Source organism: Crocodylus porosus, unplaced genomic scaffold (genome assembly GCF_001723895.1).
Source record: "Crocodylus porosus isolate Cpor-Errol unplaced genomic scaffold, CroPor_comp1, whole genome shotgun sequence".
NCBI lineage: Eukaryota > Metazoa > Chordata > Crocodylia > Crocodylidae > Crocodylus > Crocodylus porosus.
In genome coordinates this window covers 5,672,406-5,697,612 of record NW_017728918.1, presented here as the reverse complement: position 1 = coordinate 5,697,612, position 25,207 = coordinate 5,672,406, and the positions used below count along the sequence as shown (strand labels likewise).

Sequence of the window (25,207 nt, the reverse complement as noted above, 5' to 3'; positions counted from 1 at the left end):
AACATCTGGCTAGGGCCACGGGGATGCGGAAAGTGGGGGAAGACAGCTCAGATCCCAGTAGCGGATCGGATGTTTAACGAAGTAGGCTTTTGTCTGGAAAATAGCCATGATGGCGTTGACTATAGCATCCTTAAATGTAAGTGTATAGGGGAGACAGAGATGGGAGTCAATGTATACCACCTTACAAGGTCTGGACGCACAGGTGTTGGGTCTACAGGAGTGTGGGATCCCCTGGGGGAGAAATTATGGCTATCTGGAGAAGCGCTGGGAGGTGGGACCGTCGTGGTGGGGGGGCCCAAACGAGAATCGAGCGGCAATGTGTTTAATAGTGCCTGTTTTCTTTTTTTTTTTTCCCCTCTGATAAAATGGATAAGGCGCTCCAAGAGTGGGTGAGGAAACTTGGAATTATATAAGAAGCAAGTTAAACGATTTCTAAATGGGGTTTTCAGTAAGTCACAAGTGGTATTGTTTCTTCTGTGAATGTTAGGAAATTTTGTGAAAGTGAGTTTGTATTAACTTTGTGAAACCTCAGGTGGGTTTCGTTTCTTTGTTGTTTTTCTTAATGTGTTTGATAGTGTCAGTTTTTGTAATAAAAGGTTTAAAAAAAAAAAAAGCATCTCGGCCTAGCTCTGGCTGCTGAATAAGGTCTAAACGCTTGAATGTTGCCCCTCCTGCAGCCATTGCTCCCTGCAAAACGAGGCATCCTACGCGAAACCGCTACCCAGCCAAGAGAAGTCAGCGTGAGAAAACTCGTGGCCTGGCACCTGCAAACTTGAACTGTTTTGAAAGAGCACGAGAAGAGTGTTTGTGCTGCAGAAAACTCAGGGCCCGCAGCCGGGCAGGGGCGTTTCCCCCACTGTTTTCCCGGGGCCCACCCTGCATGGCCAGGTCCCTGCCCGAAGACCACCCATCCAGGGCCTGCTTCTCCTAGCGTGCACCCTGCCAGGACCACAACTCCCAGCATGCAACGCCCCCCTCTCTGCGCAGCCTCCATTGAGGAGGGGGCGGACACTACACATCCCACAATGCCTCTCGCTCCACCCATGCGCCAGCAACATGCCTCGGCGACTCCCAGTGCGCCGACGTTCCGCGCGCGCTGATTGGCCGGAGCGCTGGAATGTTGGCTGCCGGGCCGGCTTCCTCGCCCATTGGCCGGTGGCTCCCGGGCTGGCCAATGGGAGCGGGCGGAGCCTTGGCGTCTGGCGGGAAAATGTCTCGAGTTTTGGCGCCAGGGGGCGGCGCTGGTTGTAGCGCGCGGGAAGCGGCAGCATGGCGCTCCCCGCGGCCGGGCTGGAGGATGCGGAGCTGCGGGAGGCGCAGCGGGACTACCTGGATTTCCTGGACGATGAGGTGGGGAGGGGCTTTGCAGGGGCCCGCTTCATTAATTATCACCTCTAAATTAATTCTTCCAGCTGCCAGCCAGTCCTGGGCCCTCCTGATCACCCCCTTCCTGGCCCTGGCCACATTTGTGATCTCTACCCAGGAAGGAGGCTCCGGCCGGGAGGGTCCCGGAGACTGCGGGGCCCCTTTCATGCCCCTCCTCTCTGAGCAGAGTTGCACTGGGCAGTGCCAACGGGCTCCTTGGGATTCGTTAGGAGCCCATGACCTTGCTCCCATCCTTGTTTCCTCTCTAGTTGACCCCCCAAGTTAATTGGCGGACACCCAATACTCCCCCTAATAATGACGGGGCTAGCCACTGCTCTGGGGGAAGTCAAATTCATGTTAACTGTATGCATGAAGTAGGCCGGATGCTGGAAGGGAGGGTGAACTGGGTCTGACGGGGGGGTTTGCCCCCCCCCCCAGCTCTTCCTCTCTCACTTGCAGTTTCCAGCATTTATGGTCCAGGAAGGCCCGAGTCCAAGGCTTCTCCCTTAGCCCCCCTGCTGAGGTCCCTTTGCTCCAAGCAGCGGTCCAGTCTCTTTTTGAAGCTGGCAAAACTCATCTCCCGCTACATCCGGGGGCATCAAGTCCACACTTGAGTTGCAGGCGGGGTGACAAGTAACTTCCTTTTTGTGGCTGCAAACTTGCTACTTTCATTTTGTCACCCCACCCCCCCAGCTCTTGTACGGCGAGATAGCTAATCCCTATTGACTTTCTCTTCACTGTTTAGTATTTTGTAAATCCTTACACATCCCCCCTCAGGCATCTCCTTTCTAAACTGAGCAGGCCTGGCTTCTTTAGTCTCACCTCATATGAAAGCCCCTCTATGCCGCTCATCAGTCACCCTTGTTGCCCTTCTCTGGACTGTCTCTAGTTCTTTTATCACCTTCTTATGGTGAAGGACCCAGGTATTCAAGGGGTGGATGCAGCATGGGTTTGTGAAGGGGTATAACGGCACTTTTTATTTTGTTTGCAATTTGTTCATGATTTCCTTCCAGGCACCTTACTGGCTCTCTCTTGTGACCTTTTTTTTTTTTTTTTGCTTGAAGATGGAAATAGAGCTGCACTAACAATTTTTTTGGTTGCAAAAACCTCAGCCTACAACAAGGCAGAGCAATTGTAATGTTCTGGATTCCTCTCTGAGATCTCTAAGTTTTTTTTGTGTCATGAATCGTGTTGGCAGATAATGTCAAGGGTGGATCTAGGATTTTGAAAAAGGGGTGCGGGTGATTGTCATCCTGTATAACGTAGCACACAATTTTCTCCAGGGAAAAAGAAACTATGAATATGCTCAGGGCCCAAATTATTCAGTTTAGCAAGAACAAATGTAACTTTATTGGAAGGAGTTAAAAACAGCCTGTCAGGGCTATGAAAGAAGGGCTCTGTTAGCAGGAGCAGCTCCACAATGGCAGAGCAAAGGGTAGCTTGGTTGGTGGAACATCAAGACCATTAAAAAAGAGGGATGGTCGTTAACACCGGTGGAAGAAGAGTTTAGAAGAAATCGGGTAGAATATAATGAGCCCTGAAATCGGTTGGCTGGACGAGAAATGTCACTGTCACTACCAGGCAGCTTGTTTTAAACCTTGGCTGGAGCAAGAAGAAAAAGTGGGGGACACTGCACCCCACCCTGCACGTGCCTCTGAACAGTGCTAACGCTTAAAAGAAGCACAAGGCACCCCGTGGTGCTGCAGCACTGTGCTTGATCTAAGCTAAACTCAAAGTTGTGCTGCTTTAAGGGAGGAATGACACCAGCACAGTTTCATATAGTTAATCAACTAAGGATTTGGGAGGGGGTGCATGTAGAGTATAGGGTAGGGAGTTGAGAGCGTGTTCATAATCCTGGCCCTTCCTTACCACCAGGACATTTGGGGATTGGTGGCAGTTTGGGGCTGGCAAAACCATTACTGGTTTCTGCAATCAAGCACGTTGCCTTCTAAGCTGGACCGTGCTCTCGCCTTGTGTCTTTTGCAGGAGGATCAGGGTGTTTATCAAGGCAAAGTCCGGGACATGATCAGCGACAACCAGTATCGGCTGATCGTCAGCATCAATGACCTGCGAAGGAAGAATGAGAAGCGGGCCAGCCGGTACGTGTGGCCTGCAAAAGGATCGGGAAACAAAGGGAGCCCAGCATCCCTCCAGCTGCACAGTGCTGTCCTCTGCATGCTGGGTTTAGAAGTGACATGGGGAACGGCATCCCAAGTGCTATAGGATCATAAAAAAGGAGGGCTGGGAGGGACCTCAGGGGGTCATTGTGTCCAACTCCCCGCTCGAGGTAGGATCATCCCTATCTGACCCAGTCAAGTGTTTGTCAAACCTCTCCGGCATCCCAACAACTGGAGATATGCAGAGCAGAAACTGGGAAATCTTACGGCTCTCCTGGTAGAAAACTTTGCAGACAGGCCAAAGGGTTAAGCTGTTCTCCCTCCCTCTCTCCAAGGCTTTTCAGTGGCAAGAAAGAGGTGCAACACGTGCTTCTTGTTTTCTGCACTTGCACTCATTTAAGGAAGCAGCAGACCGTGGTCAATGTACTTTCCTTGGTAGCTCCATCCTTAGTAGTTAACCCCTGACCTCACTTCCCTCCTTGTTTTCTTTATTTGCCCCAAGAAATCAGTTGATGTGCCCATAGTGACCTCCCTTTTTAAGGGGGGCTTATACTTTTCCTTGGCGAACTTAGACCCAAGATCTCCTTGGCACATCAGGTATGCTTATCTTCTCTATTTGCCATCTCTCAGACCAGGAAGGAGGCTCTGGCCAGGAGAAACTCACATGGCTGCGGGACCATCTTCTCATCACTCCTCTGCTCACGTTTCCAAGTGCAGTTTCACTGGATGGCATCCACTGGTTCCTTACTCTTGTTTGAACATCAGTGGGTGCTGGCCACTCGGTATCCCCACTCAGATCCCTTCTTGATAACCTAAGACCATCACTCTCATCCCTGTATTCTCTCTTGTTGTCCCCTGTAATTAGTTATGTGTCTAGTGACCTCTCTGAGAGGGGCCTGTAGTTGTCTTCGTGGGCCTAGAGCCTCTGTTCCCTATTACACAACAAATAGGCCTGTCTTTCTGTAAGCATCTGTTGGAGACTAGTTGCAGGTTTTCTGTTGCAAGGGAGTAGGGAACTGTGTGTACCTTGTCTCCACTGGGATGGTACAACAAAAACGCTACAGCGGGTTAATACATGAACAAAAATGGCACTTATTATGGCAGGGAAGATTTGTTGTGGATGTGGCTGACGGATGAGTCTGTCTGCAGTAATAAAGAAGGCTCCTGTCTCCTTTCCTATAGGAGGTAAAAATGTGAAGTCTGTGTCAGAGCTAGATGCAGGGATTGCCGCTTCCCTGCATGGGAGCTATTCTCTGTGCAGCAGTCCCTAGCGTGCAAGCATTTGTGGTACTAAAATCAACAAATGGCTGAGCCTTGGCGGAAGCTAATGCTGCGATTGATGCTTGCAAAAGTTTCCAAGACAATTAGGAGGCAGAGGGGCATTGGGGCCAGTTTTGTGGATTTGTCTGCTTTAGATGCAGAGAGGTCTCAAGCGTGATGTAAAAGGCCACAATCTCTCCAGTTCAGTCTGCATTGCACAGCTTTGCCAGCCTCTGCACTTGGCTCCTGTGCAGCGGCAGAGCCCTCCCTTCTGTGGCGGGTGGTCTCCCCACTTCTGCCGAGGGCTGCAGAAAGTGTATATGGATGCTTTCTTGCCTCCGTCTGGGTGCCGGGTGCATTCAACTGCTGGTGCCCTTGACTGCGCATACACCCAGGGTGAGCAAAATGGTGGATCCAGCCAGGCACGCAGCTGGGTGGGGAGGGGCTCTGCGGCCAGGACCCTGATCCGGCTCACGGACTGGATTTTGCCTTCCCCCAGCGTACACCGTGGTGCTTTGGCTGTGGCGTCTGCTCTGTGCATTTGTTTGCCTTGTTCTCCCAGCCTTTTTGCTCCATGAAGGTACTGGGACTTACTCCAGCGTAAAGGAGGTGCCTTCTTGCTGTGGCTGTGCTGGCCGGGTCCTCCTCTTCACAGCAGAAGTGACCGCCTTCCTCTTGCCGTAGGCTCCTGAATAACGCCTTTGAGGAGCTGCTCGCCTTCCAGCGGGCCCTAAAGGACTTTGTCGCATCCATCGATGCCACCTATGCCAAGCAGTACGAGGAGTTTTACATTGGGCTCGAGGGCAGTTTCGGTGCCAAGCACGTGTCACCCCGGACGTTGACATCCTGTTTCCTCAGCTGCATTGTCTGTGTGGAGGGCATTGTCACCAAATGTGAGTGTTAGAGGGAGCTTGGGCCCCTGGAGCATGACATTTGGGTGTTGGAGACAGTTAGGTTGGTCCTTAGGGGTTAAATAAGCCATGGGGCAGACGGTGGCCAGAATTGTGCCCTGTTGGGGCATGACTGGCCAGCAGGAACCCCTGGGCTGGTGCGGGCAGACATGGTGTTTTCCCTCCTCACTTTGTTTTCTGCCCTCTCCTTACCTCATACCCTGGCCACAGGCTCCCTGGTGCGCCCCAAGGTTGTCCGCAGCGTTCATTACTGCCCTGCCACCAAGAAGACCATCGAGCGGCGGTACACGGACATGACGTCGCTGGAGGCTTTCCCTTCCAGCTCCGTCTACCCCATGAAGGTGAGTGCAGGGGAGGCAGCAGTGAATGCTGTCCCGCACATGGAGGCTGAGCAGCGTCTGTTGGAGATGTTGTAGAGGCTCATGCTTTAAGCATTTGAGTTCCTGCTGCTGCTGCTTTTCTTCCTTTTTTAGACCCCCTCTAGTCCCTTATAGCCACTGGGTAGGAACTCATCTGACGTAACCCTGTTGTGTTAAAGTGGCAGCTGCCTATAGGCTCTGCTTTGTGGCAGAGGCATGAGCAGCCCCTATTGTGGAGCCATGCCCAACCATCCTCCCTGCCACAGCTAGTGTGGAGGTACCTGAGGTAGGTTGCAGTTCGGTAGGTTGTGGTTCACCCTAGTTACAGGATAAGTCGCCTGTGATGAGATCTGTGGTTATATTGCTGTGGGTACCTGAGCTAACCTGACTGTTTGCTACAGTACAGTGTAGACATCCTCTTGGATGGGATCCAGTGTTGCTCCGCTTGCCTCTGGGGGGTGGAAAAGGGCTGCTAGGGACCAACCCTTTTTTTTCCTCCAAGGTCTGTTGCATGAGACCTCTCTGCAAGTGGTCCATGGTTGCTTCTCTCTTCCATGAAGGCCAAGGTCAGGGCATGGAGAGAGACGTCTGGGTAGCACAGACAAGGTGTCTAGGATGAGAAATACTAGGGGAAAGGCCCTTTACCTTATCTCCCTACCCCCTTTTCCTACTGCTGCTTCCCTTCTCTCCCTGCAAAATCCTCTTGTTCTGCTCTGGACAAAGGGGTCTCACTAGTGTTGTCTCATCTCCTCTCCAGGATGAAGAAAACAACCCTTTGGAGACGGAGTTTGGCCTGTCTGTCTACAAGGACCATCAGACCATCACCATCCAGGAGATGCCTGAGAAGGCACCAGCTGGGCAGCTGCCCCGCTCTGTGGACATCGTTCTGGATGATGACCTCGTGGACAAGGTGAAGCCAGGGGACCGGATCCAAGTTGTGGGGACGTACCGCTGCCTGCCAGGGAAGAAAGGGGGCTACACCTCAGGCACGTTCAGGTGGGTCTGTGCCTGTCCAGCCTCCCCCTGTTTCTATGGCTGCTTTCATCCTAAAAAGGGACCCAGCGTTTAGAGGGAGAAACAATTCACTTGCCTCCAAGATGCAACCACTTCAGGGGTGGTGGGATGAAGTGAGGCTGTGGTATAAAGTTGGAATTAAGCCAGGACTCTGGAAACCCCTAAATCCTGTGACTGACTCCTTTCCTGGAAGGATTGCTTTGTGCGGTGCTATGTTCCCGGTGGGCACAAAGGGTAGTACAAACTCTCAAGAGCAGTTTCGTGGTTCAGTTAGCTGAGCTGATGAGAGGGTGTCAGGATAAAGTTTATCCCAGGCTCACCAAGACTCCTTCACATGGAGAATGCCTGACGCTTGTGGAAAGAGCCCTGGGTTACTGCTGGGGGCTGTAGGGCAAAGTCTGAAGGGTTACTCGTGGGCTAGGCCTTTTTAATAAGTGAAATGACCCAGCTCCTTCTCTCCAGGACCATCCTTATCGCCTGCCATGTAAAGCAGATGAGCAAGGAAGTTCGGCCTCTTTATTCTGCTACCGATGTGGCCAAGATCAAGAGATTTAGCAAGAGTCGCTCAAAGGTATGAAGTCTGTCTTCAGATATGCTCTTGAGAGAGACCTAGAGGCAGAGAGCTGTGTAAGCTGGCTGGCCTGGTCTCAGTGAGAGTTGATCTCTAGGGGTATTTTAATACAGCTTCCAGTTTCTAATGGCTCTAACTTCAACTTCTGCCTCCTACACTGTGGGGGAAAAACTCTTCCCCAGTCTAACTGGTGATGCTGTATCTTTTTTTTTTTTTTTTGCTTATCCCATGAGCCAACGTTAAAGAAGTCCCTTTGCTTCTCATGGATGCTTAGCGTGGACACCTTCCGGTCTTAGCAGCGTCTTGTGCGTGGGTTGTTTAAGCTGCAGGAGTCTTCTACAAAGGGATGTGCGGACACTACCTTAAGGGAGGAGGTGGTGATTTTAATCTCTTATGACTAGCACTGGGGTCTGGTCTTGCACCTGAAAGCTTTAGCACTGATAGATTAATTCAGGTCTGTGTGTGAAGAATTCTTCACTGAGAATCGCTGTCTGGGGCTATCTGCCAACACACCCAGCATCCACGTCAGGCTCTCGGGTTAAACAGTGTGCCTGTGCTGGGGTGGGGGCAGCAGGGGCTGGGTCACAGGCATGTTCTCCGCTCCCCACTCAATTTGAGCTGGTCACGATCTGCCATGTGGGGAGTGGATTGCAGCCTTGGCCCCGTGCTGTCACTGCCCTGTGATCCTGGCCCCCGCTCCACCTGCCTGTCCCACGGAGACCCTGCTTGCCTGCCTGCTGCACCTGGTGCCCCGGTGGTGGGTGCTGGCAGGATGGGTCCAACGGCAGTGGTGACACTGGCAATGGCAGCTGGAAGGAGCCACCGCTGCCGCAAAGTGGAGTCGGCTGCCGTGTGCCCCCAGCCCCCTGCGCCCTTGGCAGCGGGACCAGCTGCACGCAGCATGGCGCCTGAGCTGAATGGGGCTGAGGGATCCACTGCAGGCCAGATAAAATCCCTTGGTGAGCTGGATCTGGTCCACGGGCTGTATTTTGCACACCCCTGGCTTAGTCCCGTGTTGAAAACAGTTCCCTTCTGTCCTTTTTGGAGGGAGGTGCGGTTTAAGACCGGCGTGTTTGAACGAAACGGTCTCTTCCCCTTGTATCACTGATGTTGAATACTCCACTCTGCTGCTCAGCTGTTGTCCCCAATGGTTCAGGGAATCGAAGCAGCTGAGTCTCTTCTTGATTTGGTCCCAGCTGCAAAGGGGAATGGGCTTGGCATGTTACCAGTTAAAGTCCCTGCCTTTCCTGCCTAACAGAGCCTGAGCTGCTTGATCTCCCCTTCTTGCTGCCAGGGGTTCCTTATTTTTGTACCCTCCCTTCTTCTGTCTTAGGACATCTTCGACCAGCTCTCCAAGTCCCTGGCCCCCAGTATCCATGGGCATGAGTACATCAAGAAGGCGATTCTGTGCATGCTGCTCGGCGGGGTGGAGAAAGTGTTGGATAATGGGACTCGCATCAGAGGGGACATTAATGTCCTCCTGATAGGTATGGCTGAGGGAATTGGCTTTCAGACCCCCAGGGTGGCATTGGGATCCTATGATGATGATTTTAGGTTTGCTTGAGCTTCAAAGTAGGTGTGATTGACCGGGCCGTGATCACGGCTTTGTCCCTTCCAGGAGACCCATCGGTTGCTAAATCTCAGCTCCTGCGGTACGTGCTCTCCACAGCCCCCCGGGCCATCGCCACGACTGGCAGGGGCTCATCTGGGGTGGGTCTGACTGCAGCTGTCACCACAGACCAGGAGACTGGTAAGGGGCAGGCTGGATCCTGTCTGGGGGGGATGTGCTGTGGGGTGCAGTAGCAATGGGAGGGTTTCTGTAGTCTTTGCATCCTTCCTTGCTTGCTGGGAATCAGATTATATTTCCTCCTCCTGTCCCCCAGGTTCAGTTTTGAAGGTTTGTCCTGCTTGTGTCTTGCTTGCCTCTTGCCCCTGGCTGGCTCCTCTTGTTGAGGAGAGCTAGGCAGAAGGGGTCTGAAGTCAGGACTGTGTCAGTCCACGATCACTTGGGGCTGAAGGGGATGGCTGCACCCATAGGGAGAAGAGGGAGCCTGCTGGAGGGTTTGGGGATGTTGGCTGGGTGTCACCCCCGATGTCTTTCCATCAGGGGAGCGCCGCCTGGAAGCAGGTGCCATGGTCCTGGCTGACCGGGGTGTGGTTTGCATCGATGAGTTTGACAAGATGTCTGACATCGACCGCACGGCCATCCACGAAGTGATGGAGCAGGGCCGCGTGACCATCGCCAAAGCCGGCATCCACGCCCGGCTCAACGCTCGCTGCAGCGTGCTGGCCGCGGCCAACCCTGTCTACGGCAGGGTGAGTGGGGTGAAGGCTGATTGTCCACGGGGGCTGCCTGAACTGCCTTGTTGCCAAGAGCTGGAGATCAGGAAGGGAGCATGTGAAGCCAAATAGGGTGCAGTTCTCATCCTCCTTTCCGGGAGACTCATCTGTCTCATCTGCTCTGGGACCGGACTAGTGGGCTGGCCAGGAGACCCTGGGGGAAACTCCAGGCAGTGCAGACTTCCAGTTCAAATAAGGGGCTGGGGGGAGTCAGGGTTGGAAGAGCCCACGTTGGAGATAGTTTTGAGCACCCGGCTTGCGGCCGGCTATGGAGAAGGCAGCGTGCGAAAAGACCTGCGAAGCTGGGGCATTACTGCCCTTAACTGCCCCCTTCCCTCCCATCTTCAGCTGTGCTGGGGTCTCCCTGCTTCTCTGAAAGCTGAGATTTCCAGGCATGGCTGATGGTGGCGGCATTGCCTTTAACAACTCGCTGCCCTTACTTGCAGTACGATCAGTACAAGACTCCCATGGAGAACATCGGCCTTCAGGACTCCTTGCTGTCCCGATTTGACCTGCTCTTCATTGTCCTGGATCAGATGGATCCAGAGCAGGATCGGGAGATCTCGGACCACGTCCTGCGCATGCACCGGTACCGGGGCCCCAATGAGCAGGATGGGGACGGTGAGTTCAGATTTCCCTCTGAAAGCCCCGTGCATTGTCTGAAAAGCTGGTGCTTCTTTCATTACCCGTGAGCTGAGACTCCTCTCCAGCATCTCCTACCCCCGCACACCCCAGTCGGCTTCCTGCCGCACAGTGCCACAGCCCTGCCTGCCTGTCCTCTCCAGGCCTGGGGGCTGCAGCGGGGGCAGCTGGACTTCCTGCATGGCAGCCATTGTCACTGAGGACTGCCGTCAAACAAGGCCTCTCTGGGAAGGAGATTCCCTTGCTGTTTGGCCTAATTATTATGGTTTTATCCCATCATTCCTAGCCCCGTTCCCAGCCTGCAGTGTCTCTCACTTCAGTGCCAGCCAATTTCAGGGCTTAGCCAAGCTGTAGGTATAGTTGCTTCTAGGTTCCCTTATGAGCCTGTCCCTTGAGGGGTCGGACGAAGGGTGCGGAGATGCTGCTGTCCCCAGTCCCACCTAAACTCGTGCCTTCTCCCTGCAGCCATGCCCCTGGGCAGCGCCGTGGAGATCCTGGCCACAGAAGACCCCGACTTCATTCAGGAGGAGGAGCAGGAGCTGCAGGTGTATGAGAAACATGACAACCTTCTGCACGGGCCCAGCCGGCGCAAGTGAGTGTCCTTGTGTGGGGTGGTTGAGTCTGCTGCCAGTGGAGAGGGCCAGCCCCTGTGCCTCCAGGTCCCAGGGATTTAGGATCATAGCAAAGCAGGTGCTGAAAGGGACCTCGCAAGGTTGCCTTGCCTGGCCCCTGCTCAGGGCAGGACCATACCTGACTAAACCATCCCAGTCAAGTATCAGACTAACCTGCTCTTAATGTCCAGGGATGGTGATTCCTGAGTTTCTCTGGGCAGCCTGTGCAATGCTTGAGCACCCTGGAGAGTCAGAAAGTTCCTCTTAATCTCCAAGCCATTGCTCCTAGTCCTATCCCCTGCAGCCACAGAGAAAAACCCATCTCCATCCTCTCCATAATCGCCTTTCGGGTGGACCGATAGGAAGGGAGGTGTGGCAGGGGCCTCAGGAGGTCACATGTAGTCCAACCCCCTGCTCAAAGCAGGACCATCCCCAACTAGATCATCCCAGCGAGGGCTTTGTCTATTTGGGTCTTAAAAACCTCTAAGGATGGAGCTTCCACCACCTCTCTGGGTAACCTGTTCCAGTGTCTTTACTATTCTCCTAGTGAGAGAATTCCTCCTATTTAACCTAAACTTCCCTTGCTGCAACTTGAGACCATTGCTCCTTGTTCTCTCATCTGCCCCCACTGAGAACAGTCCAGCTCCGTGTCTTTGGAGCCCCCCTGCTATTAAATCCCCTCTCAGCCTTTTCTTCTCTAGACTAAATAAGCCCAGCCTCTTCTCAAAAGTCATGTGCTCCAGCCCCGAACCGCTTTGGTTGCCCTCCACTGGACAGTGTCCAACTTGCCCACATCCTTTCTGTAGTGGGCGGCCCAAAACATGACACAGGACTCCAGTTGTGGCCTCCCTAGTGCTGAATAGAGGGGAAGAATCTCTTCCCTGGACCTCCTGGCAACACACCTACCACTGCAGCCCAGGATGCCATTAGCCTTCTTTGCAACAAGGGCACGCTGCTGGCTCATAATCACTTATTGTTCCCTGCTGCCCAGCCAGTCACCCCCAGCCTGCACTGGTGCATGGGATTGCTCCGTCCTAAGTGCAGCACTTGACACTTGTCCTTGTTGAATCTCGTGAGATTCCTTTTGGCCCACTCCTCCGATGTGTCCAGGCCACTCTGAATCCTAGCCTTACCCCTGAGTGTATCTGTTACTCCCTCCCCCCGCCACCTTGGTGTCATCTTCAGACTTGCTGAGGGTGCAATGCAGCCCATCTTCCAGCTTGTTCATGAAGATATTGAAGTTTCCAATCAATCCATATCCTTGAAGTGTGAGGCCCAAAATTGTACTGCACGGTACTGCATTGCTGAGCAGCATGGGAGAATGCCTTCTCTCCCCACCTCTGGGGTGCCATGCTGCCGCCACGGTGCCCCAACCTGTAGCACAGGCTACAGAGAAGTATCCCTTTGCCGAGTGTCACGTGTGCGTGCAAAATACACCGCCTTGAGAGCGCGCGCGCGCCTTTTATTGGGGTCCCTTTCACATAAAGAGCAGGTGAGAAAAGGGCTGCGTGAAGCTTCCCATGTACTCGCCCCTGATGTGACATGGGTATGCGTGTCCCCGGCAGAGAGAAGATCGTCAGCATGGAGTTCATGCGGAAGTACATCCACGTGGCCAAGATCATCAAGCCCGTTCTGACTGAAGAGTCAGCCAGCTACATCGCGGAGGAGTACTCCCGCCTCCGCAGCCAGGACCAGATCAGCTCCGATGTGGCCAGGGTGAGCGATCCAGGCAGACTACCCTCGAGCTGAGGCTTGCCTGGCGGTGCAGCCCCCTGCTTCTCTCGGGGTGCTGCAGACTTTTGAGCTGCCTGCTTTCTGCCCCTGAATTGTGGCCTGCGATCTGCTAGGACCCCAGAGAAGCTCACTGCAAGGCTGAATCTCCAGGCTGGGTTGTTGCCCTTTTTCTGAAAGCATACGGTCAGCCTTGAGCCACAGCTTTCATTGCTTTAGCCAGCTGGATGCTGAGGCTGTAGCACTTGTTCTGCTTGAGGCTGGAGCCCCACTGCATGGGCCAAGCATGGTCCCTACCCTGGTTTTCTGGCTGGCCCTGTCCGCTGCCTGCCTCAGTCCTGCTTTTCCCAGCCCAGCCAACATGTTTTGCAATGGATGGAGCTATTGTGTGACCCCCTTCTCCCCCACCTCCGTTGCCCTTCCCCAGACCTCCCCGGTCACGGCCCGGACGCTGGAGACGCTCATCCGGCTCTCTACAGCCCACGCCAAGGCCCGCATGAGCAAGACCATTGACCTGCAGGACGCTGAAGCGGCCGTGGAGCTGGTGCAATTTGCCTACTTCAAGAAGGTGAGAGTGCATTGAGGGAGGGCTGCCTTGCCCTTCAGTGGGCCCTTGTAGCCAAAGCCTTATACTGTAGGGCGCCGTTACATTGGGACTTGGAGGAGCTGGGTGCCCTCTGCATCTGCTTCTGGCTCTCACTGGAGAAAATGGTAGAGCCTCCCTCTAAGGATCCGGCTGTGACGTGCTCCTGGCTGCGATTGCTCTTAGCCGCTGTGACTCGGGGCAGGCGAGGTTTAGGGGCTTGGCTTGCTGCCTTGAAGCAAATAGACTATACTGAATCTTCGCTGTGTTTGGAGCCGGCACCAGGCCCTTAGAAGCGAGGAGCACAGTGGTTTTGGGATGCAGAGAGTTGGGCTTCTGGGTTCCCCCTCTGGTGATGCTGCTTTTGCCTGTGCTGTAATTCCCTGTGGTCAAATGCAGGGAATAGCGGCATCTCTCAGGGTGTTGAGCCTGCACTGGACGGAAAGCACATGGAGATGCTGAAACCATCTGTTGTGTAAAATATTGCATACCGTCGCCAATGCTGTTCCAGTGTGCCTGCTGCTCTGGCTGCTTTGAGTGACTATATCACCAGTTTGGTGTCAGTGCTGGCTTTGACCTGCTCGTGTTGGGCGGTTCGCTTTCCTCTGCAGGTGCTAGAGAAGGAGAAGAAGCGCAAGAAGCAGCAGGATGATGACACGGAGAGAGATGAGGTGGAGGAGGAGGAGCTGGAGGCAGCGGAGAGAAAGAAAAAGAGGTAGGGGTGTCTGTGTGTAAATCTGGATGCCACAGTTGTCACCGTTGACCAGCCCCTGCTGTTTGACCAAATTGCTCCAGGAATGCATTTCCCAGCAATGATCAGTCTGGGCTGAGCAAAGTTTTGTGCCTTACAATCACAGAAAATGAGGGTTGGAAGGGACTCAGGAAGTTGCATTGAGTCCAACCCCCTGCTCAAAGCAGGACCAGCCCCAACCACATCATCCCAGCCAAGGCTTCAGCTAGCCAGGTCTTGAAAACCTTCAAGGATGGAGAATCTCTCTGGGTAACCTGTTCTAGAGCTTCACCACCCTCCTAGTGAGTGAGTTTTTCCTGATCTCCAACCTAAACCTCCCTTGCTGCAACTGAAGCCCATTGCCCCTTGTTCTGTCTGTCACCCCTGAGAATGGTCTCGCTCCATCCTCTTTTGAACCCCCCTGCAGGTAGTTGAAGGCTTGAAGGCATTTCAGCAGTCTGCAAGATGGTGTGGCTGTGGCTAGTGTCAGGACCACATGTGCAGCCTGCCAGTGCCTCTGGGCCGCTGTGTGCCATGCTGCGGGTTGCACCCGCGTACATCGTCTTGGATACTAGCATGCGGTCCCATGAATGATAGGAGAGTAGCCCCTCGCTGCCTAGTGGTCTCCTCATACCATGTGGTATGAGGAGACCACCATGTGTTTCTTCAAGGACAGGAGGTGTTGCCTTGCGTAGCAGGCATAAGAGTAACCTTTTCTTACCCGGCAGGAGGAGGAAGTCAGCCTCTCAGGACCAAGATGGCAAGGAGGGAGATTCTTATGACCCCTATGACTTTAGCGATGCAGAAGAGGAGATGCCAGAAGGTGAGCGTCTTCTGGGATGTCACGCTGGGTTGTGTGCAGTCAGGTCTGGGGCTGCTCTGGGATCCAGGTGCAGATGGGTGTCGGGAGCAGGTTCCAGGGACAAGTGGGGTCAGAAAGGCAGGAGCTCAGCCTGCGAGTGGGGTCTAGGGACAGGCAGAGTCAGGAAGCTGGGGGATTGGGCAGAGAGTGGAGCTGAAGCAAACTGGGGCGAGAAGCCAGGAGTATGAGCATAGCTGGAGCACAAGCTGGAGGGCACAGTGAGGCAGTCTGGGACCAGGTTGAGCCCTGTTGCCCAGATCATTCCTGCTCCTGGGCAGGGAGAAGTGGAGGTCAGCTGACTCCAATGGGCCCTCTGGGGATGGGGGTGGGCAGAGGGCGAGGCCCTAACAGGGGCTTCGGGCCAGGCTGGGTGGTGAGCTGCCGGGAGGAGCAGCCACGGTGGTCAGGCTGGAGCCCTGGGTTCAAGATTGCGTGCCTATATGTCCCAGACTGATTCCCAGCTATGGGCACTGGGGCTTAGATGCAACCTGGAAGCATACTGGGCAGACTATACAAGGGGCTCCCAATTTACATGATCTGCTGGGCTTTGTCCCAGCCAGTCAGTGAGCTGACATGGTGTAGCAACCCTGCAAGGTGGCAGTGAGGCATTTTAGGGGGCACATTCATGCCACAAGGCTGCTGTAGGATTTTCCTCCAGAGTATACTAGCTCTAATGGGTGCCCCCACCTCTCTGCTGGTGATGCTGCCCTGAAACAGCTGTCCAGTCAATGTCCAAGTGGTGCCATTTTATATACTCATGTTGTGCTATGAATCCAAGTGGGGCTTTGTAAGGGCCATTTCTCCAAGCACTGTGAGTGACTGACAGCACTACATCCATCCTGGTGTTTTCATGGGGGGTAGGGAGGGTGAGATCAAATGGGCAATGGGACAGTTCTCAGCACTGGGGGCACCCGATTTGAAGATGTCCAAACAACCTAGGTTGGACAGAGCACTGGGGTGATGCCCCAGAGTATCCAGAGGTAGCAGTGTCTTCATGCCCTTGCTTCTCCAAAATGCATGATAACAGAGCTGGCACTAAATAAATACAGTGAGGGATGCTGCTGTAGTCCTCCCATGCCAAGGGCATCCTTCCTTTTATGACTCTTGGCTCACAGATGTTAATGATTAGCATGGCTGTTATGAGAGCAAAGGATGTGGTAGTTTCTGCATCTTAGATTAATTCAAATAGATGTGATATAGCACAAGCTATCATGACCTGAAGCTCATGCGCTTTATCAGATGCTGCAAGAGAACCATCCAGGGTCCTTACGGGAGCAGCCAGTGTGCCTTTATTCTCCAGTGCAAACAGTTAACCTGTAATGTGAATTGCAGCCCACTCTGTAAATGCTCCCAAAGGGATAACTTTCTTTTTCTGGGGCAGTGTCTGGCACCTGTGACTTGCTGGGTGCTGTACAGATGCAGACTAAGATGTAACCCTGACCCTGAGTTGCAGCAGTGCTTTACCACCCTTTGCATGCGCACGGATGTTTGAGGGGATTGAGTGCAATTCCTCACTGCTGGCTGGTTAAATCTTTTCTCTTTATTCTCTGCTTCCAGTCCAGGCACATACTCCTAAAACTCCAGAAGCTGCAGAGACTGGTGGGGCTACAAAGCCTGAGCTGGCTGAGTCAAGGTGCGTGGCAGGCTAAAGAACCAGTGGGTGGGTTGGCCCATTATGGGTGTCTGCATTTCAGAAGCACTTTCAACAGGTATCCGTCCAAGAGCTTGCATGCCTTTCCTGGGCCCTGGGTCTCGTCTGCATAGGAGTTTGATCCTTAGCGCGGCCCGTATCCTCATCTTAGATTACAGCCTGCTTCAGGTTTTGTAAACTAATCCGGGTCAGCCTGTGTCAGCACTTGAATGGGAGACTCGTCATGAATGCCCAGGAAGTGGCGATGGTTTCATGTTTGCATGGCGGGGTGGGGAAGCACAAGTTTTTTTTGGAGAGAATCAGTGGATGGCGTGAGCATGGCTGACTTGACTTTGGGGCGTAACCCCATTACGGTGTAGGAAACACTGTACTGTGGTATAAACCCAATAGCAGTCGGTGACACCAGTCTTTGGTTTCTTTAGTGGGGTGAGGCTTGGTCTGGAGAAGACCACGTAGATGGGTGTTAAATTTTGACCTGGTGCTGCAGGGAAGAGAGCGTCCTATGTTTAGCTCTCGATTCTAGCAGACCTTCCTTTTGCTCGCTTAGGCTGAAGGCATTCAAGGCAGCCCTCCTGGAAGTGTTCAAAGCTTCTCACGCGCAGTCCGTAGGGCTGCAGACCCTGATGAAGTCCATCAACCAGGACAATCCTGATCCGTTTTCATCTGCTGAAGTCAAGGTGGCACTGGAACGCATGCAAGATGACAACCAGATCATGTTGTCGGATGACATTGTCTTCTTGATCTGATCTTCTGGGTAGGAGAGTCCAAGTTCTCACGAACGTCTTATTCCGTAATAATCCTCAGACTCATTTTGAACTTTTCTGCCGCTTTCTTTAGCCCGAGCTCCAGCTGGAGAATGCCAGCAGTTGTTCTCTACCTTCTAGTGGAGCCTGGGAAGGATTATGTAGTTGGCTTCAAACGGCCTGAGCTAACACGGTCTCTTTTGGTGGCATTGATTCCAAAAGAATTGGAGTATTGTTTTAATTTTTGTAAGCAGCTAAAAGGCTTTATGTGCACATCCCTAGTCTTCTACATGAGTGTTCAGTGCACTTGAAAGCTTCAGCTGCTCCTCAGCAAAGTCGATTTGGGACCTGCACCTTAGCTTTTGGGGATGCAAGTTGTTGCCATTGTAGCCAAACATTCTTACAGAGCAGAAGTGTCTTGTTTAGGTAAAACCTTCAACTCTGCTGCTATTATTTGGAGCGTATCCACATCTGAAGTCTGGATCTTTTCTTTCAAAATAGCAGTGAATAAATTCACCAGTGGGTGGTGATGGTTTTTAACTTTAAGTAAAGCACGGATTTATCAGTCAGACTACTGAAGTGCCAGTAAAATGCTGTCAAAGTGACTGGCGGTCCCATGATTTCTGACTCATAACTGAAGTGGCTCAGTTTCCAAGTTTAGATTATTGGTCCTCTCTTCTGACTCCCTGTGCTACAAACTCAGCATCAGCTGTCCCAGCAATTAGATTTCAGCTGCCAATTTTGTGGTGGTGCCTAAAGCCTAAAAAGAGGCCGGTGTGTTTGGCAGGCAGGATTCAAATATCCTCTTGCTATGCAGCATTTGACTCTGCAGCAACTCAAATAGACCCATGATGAGTGAATCTTATAGTCCAGGCTGAAATTTGAAAGCCAGGTGGACAGGCAGGGACCTGAGAAGGTCAGGAGCGGCTGAGCTGATAATGGGCTTCAAAACGGGTTCTGCACATCTGGAAATTTTAAGGCTGCAGCAATACTAAAACTCTGTAAATTTTTGTTTCATACCTTTTGTCCCGAATCTCCTTTGTCTGCTACAGCGGGCTCTGCCTATACAAGAAGTAGAACAAAACTTTTGTGCCCACTTGAAAGTCTTCACTAATAGTAGAGATGGAAGGTAACCCTTTCAAACAAATGGGGGCAGGGAAAAGCATCCCCCTCCCATTGGAGGCTAGTTGGACTTATTCTCCTAAATCACTTGGCTTTTGGAGAAACTTGACCCAGAAGACTTGCAAGCCCTGCCAACAGCTGGTGCAAACTCCTTTGCAAGCATTTTTAAAGCATGTGTTTCTGAGCAATGACTTGTAAGACTCTCTGCGCTGGGGTTTCTGGGAGACTGTACATCAGCTGCCCATAAGAGGATTGTCTGTACTTTTAAAACTCTGCAGATGTACCTGGCCAGTACTCTGTTTTTAAACAGACCCTGCCCTGAGCAAATTACTCATGGTATGGGAGGTGCCTACGGGCAGAGAGGCTGCCCTTCATGTAGGGCTCTGAAGGTATATGTTGGATGTGGTCCTTGGGTTTCACTGTGTGTGTGCGTAGTCAACACTGTGTGTTTTTTGCTTTGTGGTGATCTCCATCCCATGTTCTGTCCCAGCGATGCCACAAACACCTACTCATCTAAATAAAATGTCAAAGTTATGTCTGGTGTCTTGCATTGCAGGTGGTGTGTGGACTAAGGCTTTACCTAGCTGCAGCCACCTTTGCCTATGTAACAAACGTCTGCATGTATGCGCGGAGCCCTGAAGATGCAAGCTGGTGCCCTTTTTATAGGGGCGACTTACACTAGCAGGGGGGAAACCTTTCTCCCAAGTGTGCCATGAGTGGGGACCTGCCAAGTGCAGGATTTCGTGGGAATCGTGTAATTGGCAGTCTCCTGTGAAATAGCTGGTTCCTCATGGAAAAACAAAGCCGGCAAAAAGTGTCTCGTAGAAGGGTTGGGGGTGGGGAAGGGGGTAGACTGTGGGGGAGGCAAGTTCCTATTTCTGCTCCCCGCCTCCCCTTCTGGAGATGGAGAAAAGCCTGCCAAAAGTCCCCTTGAAGGGGGCGTGGGGCAGGGAGAGTGCTCCTGCCCCAAGGGCTGCCTGGTTGCTAAGTCCTGGGAGCCTGCTGTAGCGGAGGGGAAGAAGGTGTGGGGCACATGCGGCAGAGCTCCCTGGGCAGTACGGTTCACACCGAGCCCCCCTCATTGGTGCTGGAGCAATTGGCGCCACGCTCCCACCAGTGCCTGCCGGCCGCCCGGGTGCTGCTCTGTGCCCCTGCCTCCAGTTCGTAGGATCGTAGAAGTCGGGTCGAAGGGACCTTGTAGATCTTCAAGTCCGACCCCCCACCTGGGCAGGAGGAAAACTGGGCTCAAATGACTCCGGCCAGGTAGACATCAAGCCTCCTCTTCAAGACCCCCCAAGGTAGGAGCCAGCGCCACTTCCCTCGGAAGTTGGTTCCAGTCCTAGCCGCCCCGACCGTGAAGTCGTTCTTATGGATGTCTAATCTAAACCTCCGCTCCAGCAACTTGTGGCCGTTATTCCTTGTTATGCCGGGGGGGCGGCACGAGGGGAAACAAGGTCTCTCCCAAACCCTTCTGGTCCCCCCTAGTAAGTTTTTATAGATGGTCACCAGGTCCCCCTCAGCCTTCCTTGTGGAGGCTGAACAAGTTCAGGCCCTGTCACCTCTCCTCGTAGGGCCTGCCCTGCTGCCCCCGGTCATGCGAGTGGCCTCCTCTGGACCCTCTCCAGGCTGTCCACATCCCTCCTGATGTGCGGTGCCCAGAACTGGACGCAGGACTCCAGCTGTGGCCTGACCAGCGTCACATAGAGGGGGAGGATCACCTCCCTGGCTCTACTCGAGATGCATCTGTAGATGCAGGACAAGGTCCGATTAGCCCTGCCAACCGTGACCTCGCATTGTCGGCCCATGTTCATCTTGGAGTCAGTAATGACTCCAAGATCCCTTTCTGCCTCCGTGCTCTCAAGAAGGGAGTTTCCCATCTTATAAGTGTGCTGCTGGTTCCTACTGCCCACGTGCAGCACCCTGCACTTGTCAGTATTGAAGCACATCCTGTTTTTGCTAGCCCACCCCTGTAACCTATCCAGGTCTTGCTGCAGTCTTTCCCTCCCTACTAGCGTGCTCACCTCACCCCAAATTTTGATATCATCAGCAAATTTAAACGGTGCTTTTCACCCTGTCATCTAAATCGCTGATAAAGAGATTGAACAGTGTGGGCTGAAGGACCGAGCCCTGGGGGACTCCACTGCCCACTTCCCCCCAGGTCGAATATGACCCGTCCACCACCACACTCTGAGTGCGACCCTTCAGCCAATCTGCAATCCATCTGACTGTAGGCATCAATCCCACAGTCGCCTAGTTTTTTAACGAGGATGGGGTGGGAGACGGTGTCAAAGGCCTTGCTGAAGTCCAGAAAGACTATATCCACTGCTACCCCTGTATCCAGGGCTTTCGTGACCTGATCATAAAAGGCAATCAGGTTGGCTAGTTGCCCTTGAGCATCATCCCTGAGGCCGGCTCATCACAGATGTGCTCCATGATAATCTTCTCAAAGAGTTTCCCTGGGATTGAGGTAAGACTGATGGGCCTATAGTTGCCTGGGTCCTCCCTCCTCCCTTTTTTAAAGATGGGGACCACATAGGCTACCTTCCAATCATCCAGCACCTGGCCCGAGCACCACGAGTGCTCGTAAAGCCGTGCCAAGGGCCCTGCAATAACCTAGGATCTGGTGCTGGACCCCCGGGCGCCTGCCGGGAGTGGTGCGGCGCGGTGTAGCAGGAGCAAGAGGAGGAGCTGTGCTGGAGACAGGGTGCAGAGCAGCACCTGCCTGGCTGCAGCTTGTTGGAAGTTGCTCCTGCTCCAGCACGCGGGGCTTTGGCTTCAGCTCCTGCGAAAGTGTCCAGGAGCTGAAGCAGGAGCCACCTGGCTGAAGCTGCTTGACCACTGGCAATGGCGTGAGATGGCACAGTGCGGTGCAGCAGGAGCAGGTTGCACCATTGCACCGTGCTGCACTCCTGGCAGGCCCCCAGGGGCCTGGCTCCAGATCTTGGAAAGGGGGCAGCTGAATTTGGTAGGTCCCTAGCCATGAGGCTTGCAAGCAGGGATGTTTGCAAAAAGGCACGGTGTTACCTGCTGTGGCTTGGCTCCCGGGGATCTTGGCGACAATGGCACGTAGCTGAATGGTCTGTGCTGGATACCGGGAAGTTGGGTGGAGACATTCATTTGCCATAAAACTTGCAGGTGGTTGTCAGACCAATCCTTGGGACCAGGACATAGGGAGTTCACCAAAAGCAGGCCCAGGAGCCAGAATTAAAACCCCATGTCTGCTACTGGTCTAGATCCTGTGATTGGCCTCCCTGCTCCTTTTAATCTACCTAATTAAAAGGTTTTTGACCTGTAAAATTGGAGTCGTGTGTCCCAAGTATAACGCAAGGATTTGTTTGGAAAACCCTCTACCTGCTGCCTCAAATGGGTGGTCAGGGCATGCTTCATCTCCCATCACCAGGGATCCAGGTTTTCTCAGTTTTAAAATAGCAAATGCTCTGATTTAAGCCCCCAAATCCACAACTAAAATGAAATGCTGCTATATGCATAGGTATCAGTTGAATGCAGTGTTTTGTTGATGTATTTACAGGCTTAAAGTGATTTTGGAAGCTGACCAGTTCCTCAATCATTGTAAAAAAATTACATCTAAATACCTAGAAATGTTGGTGTTTTGGTTTTTTACCACGGAAAATCAAAGCTCCCCTTCCCCCTGCTCTCTCCCAACCCCTGCCTATGCTATTGCCCCTCACTCCCAAGCCACCGCCCCATAGATGTACCTGGAGGGGGTTGCAGGAGCTGCTCTCTCCTGCTGCTTGGCTGCCGTGTGCATGTACACGCACACATGCACGTGGTGCCCCTTGCCTCCTCGCCAGCCCCAGGCAGCCTATTGCAAGCTGGAACTCGGCGGCCCGCTGTTTCCCAGGCTTTTCTTGTTTAAAGGAGAAATCCATATTTGTCTTCATTAAAGGAGAAAAAACAGCTTTTTTTCTTTGCTGCAGGAGAACTATCTGCATTTTTCCACAGCAAACAGAGAACCCGGATCCCTGCCTATCGCCCATGGAGGACATTGCTCCGCACCCGTAAGAAATGGCACTGCCGTGAAAGAGGGGAGCTGAAGTCAATGGGTGTTTGGATCCCATGGCATTGCAGCTGGCATTGCTGCCGCTGCTTCGCTGTTCTCTTGCGCAGGATCGGGATGGGACATCCCAGCCTCCAGCCTCAGTGTGCTGTTCGGAGAATGGGCAGAAGAGGTTCTGCTCTTCTCCCAGCCTGCCTTACTTGAGCAGCCTATCTGCCCATATAAACAGAGGCAGGATTGCAGCCTCTCCAGGAGAAATTCTCTGTGGAAAGGTCAGTCCAGCCAGTTGTTACTTAAATACTGTAGTGCAAAGCTCTGCCACGCGTCCTGCCCTGGTCAGCAACGATGCACTGCTGGGAGAGAGAGAGATGGGCAGCTCCACCCAGGGACCATCACTTTTTTGCAGGGCTTGGGTATTGCTGGCTTTATCTTGCTTCAGGTTGAGAGGTTGAGTATTTCCTGCTCTGGAGAAACTGTTTAAATCAAATCCACAGCCCACACGTGAGTCAACCCGCACAAAACAAGATGGAAATCGGCTCTTATCTCCCCAGCAACTATCAAGCAGTGGTGTCGGACAGATACAGATCGCAGCTGAACTGTAAGCACCCCAGCCCTCTTCAGCTTGCAGGAATAACGTGACCTCTGAGGTGAATCCAAGGATGTGATGAAGGGGAAATGACCCCATCTTATTCATCGTTGGCTCTAGTCAAAAGATATGTTTTCTTTCAAAATCTTTTTTCTGGGAAACATTGAGCTTTGGGCTCAATACGTTTTTTTGCAAAAAGGCTTTTGGGCTCAATAAGTTGTTTGCAAGAAAGCTGTTTCTTCCTGTGGAGCACTTAGCTGTAGCAGAAAACGATACTTCTGGATCCTGGTGTATGCATGAGAGGTCACCGGGACCATCAATGCATATGCCTCAGCAGGAGTGAAGGCTGCCCAGATCTTCCTCCCCCCACCCCTTTTAGGCAGTATCCAAAGGCCAGACCGAGTCCAGATGTTTAGTGCCTCGATGACTGCAAGCCCAGAAATTAAACCCAGGTCTCCATACGGTAGATAAGGATTCGACCACGGGAACATGGTAGCTGATGTCTTGTAGAGGATTTACCTTTTCGTTAAAAAAACCCACCCCAAATGCCTGAGAACTTGAATGTCCCAACTGCAAAATGCGGCTCCCATGCCATATACCATTGCTGACGTGCCTCGGGTTCAGCTACGCCTATAAAATTACAGAACAAGAGGCCTGAACAGGACTTGAACAGGTCATCTAGTGCAGCTTCCTGCCCAAGGCAGGCCCAGTCCTGACCAAAACCTCCAAAACTACTAATTGTCTAACCTACATTTAAGCAATTCCTGAAAGGGAGCACACAACCCCTCTAATCTGTTCTAGTGCTCGTCTACCCTCCTAATAGAAAATACTTTTCAACATCTATCCTAAATCACACTTTATTTTTTTTAATTTTTTTGCAATTTAAACCTTTGTTGCGGGGGTTGTCCTCTCCCTGTGGATGCAGAATAATTGACTGACATTTTCCTTGTCAGAACTTTTTTGCATGGGAGAATTTTTATCTCCCCCCTTCTTAGTTTTCTCTACTTTAAGCAATCCCAGTCCCTCTAGCATTTCATCCGATTTATCTTGTTTTCCAAACCTTTAATCATTTGGACTCTTCACTTAGTCTGTCTCAAAGTACAAAACCCAAAACTGGACCCAGGACTTCAGGTGAGGCTTCACTGGTGCCGAATAAAATGGAAGAGTCGCCTTTTGCGACTTGCATGGAGCAATCCTCTTTGTATATCCCAGCAAACTATTACTTTTATTTTCCCCTCAACAATATTGTACTGTTGACTTATTCAGCTAGGTCCATTATGACTCCCCCCCCCCCCGACATCATTTCTGGCAGTGCTGCAGCCTTCCCAGCCATCCTCTTTTTCTGCTGTGGTGCTTTCCAATGAGTCCTTCCTAAAGGCAGGAGTTTGCCCATCTCCTTGATGAATTTCATTCTATTGATTTCAGACCGCTTCTCCAGCTTATCCCAGTTAATCCTTTATTCTGTGGAGCGTGCACATACTGCACAGTTAACCCAGCCTCTTATAGGTTCATAGGTTCATAAATGTAGAGGCGGAGGGGACCTGAGTAGATCATCAAGTCCAACCCCCTGGTTGAATCCCACCAGGTTTCAGTCAGCCCTATTATGTCCAGGTTTGTACTAGCTATCTGGAGGGCCAGTTCCTCTTGCTTATTTCCCATACTTTGAGCATTAGTGTAGAGGCATTTAAGACCTCCTATCAGTCCATCCACCCCCCGCCCCATTCCTCGGACTATCCGGACCCTTGTCACTTAGCTGGGTACTTCTTGTGCTCATCACCTGTCTTGGCTGGGAGGTGTCCTCCTGTGGCCCCATCCCCTGGCAAAGCTAATTTAAAGCACGCTATACGAGATCAATCAACCTGGCAGAGAAGACATGCTTGCCTTTAGGGGAAAGGTGAAGCCCATCCCACCCAAGCATGCCCCCTACGCGAAAATATGGGTCGTTGTCCAGGAACCCGAGGCCTGGGCGGGGGCACCAACTCCAAAGCCGC

General features: G+C 52.6%; 1 protein-coding gene across 1 annotated transcript; it reads left to right on the top strand.

Moving 5' to 3' along the window:
- The first annotated feature begins 1,231 nt into the window (after positions 1-1,231).
- On the top strand, positions 1,232-19,141 carry MCM3 (minichromosome maintenance complex component 3). Its single transcript, XM_019537176.1, has 17 exons — positions 1,232-1,350; positions 3,352-3,464; positions 5,427-5,635; positions 5,864-5,994; positions 6,770-7,008; positions 7,489-7,597; positions 8,931-9,084; positions 9,216-9,347; positions 9,705-9,913; positions 10,384-10,558; positions 11,045-11,171; positions 12,756-12,906; positions 13,349-13,489; positions 14,116-14,219; positions 14,963-15,057; positions 16,654-16,729; positions 17,295-19,141. Exons 1-17 carry the CDS (start codon positions 1,270-1,272, stop codon positions 17,491-17,493), a joined length of 2,445 nt encoding a protein of 814 aa, XP_019392721.1. The 5' UTR covers positions 1,232-1,269; the 3' UTR covers positions 17,494-19,141.
- Positions 19,142-25,207: the final 6,066 nt, after the last annotated feature.

Coding starts and splice junctions, on each gene's coding strand:
- MCM3 (XM_019537176.1), top strand. CDS start 1,270: ATGGCGCTCCCCGCGGCCGGGCTGGAGGATGCGGAGCTGCGGGAGGCG. Junction 13,490..14,115: donor AATTTGCCTACTTCAAGAAG/GTGAGAGTGCAT, acceptor TTTCCTCTGCAG/GTGCTAGAGAAGGAGAAGAA. Junction 14,220..14,962: donor GCGGAGAGAAAGAAAAAGAG/GTAGGGGTGTCT, acceptor CTTACCCGGCAG/GAGGAGGAAGTCAGCCTCTC.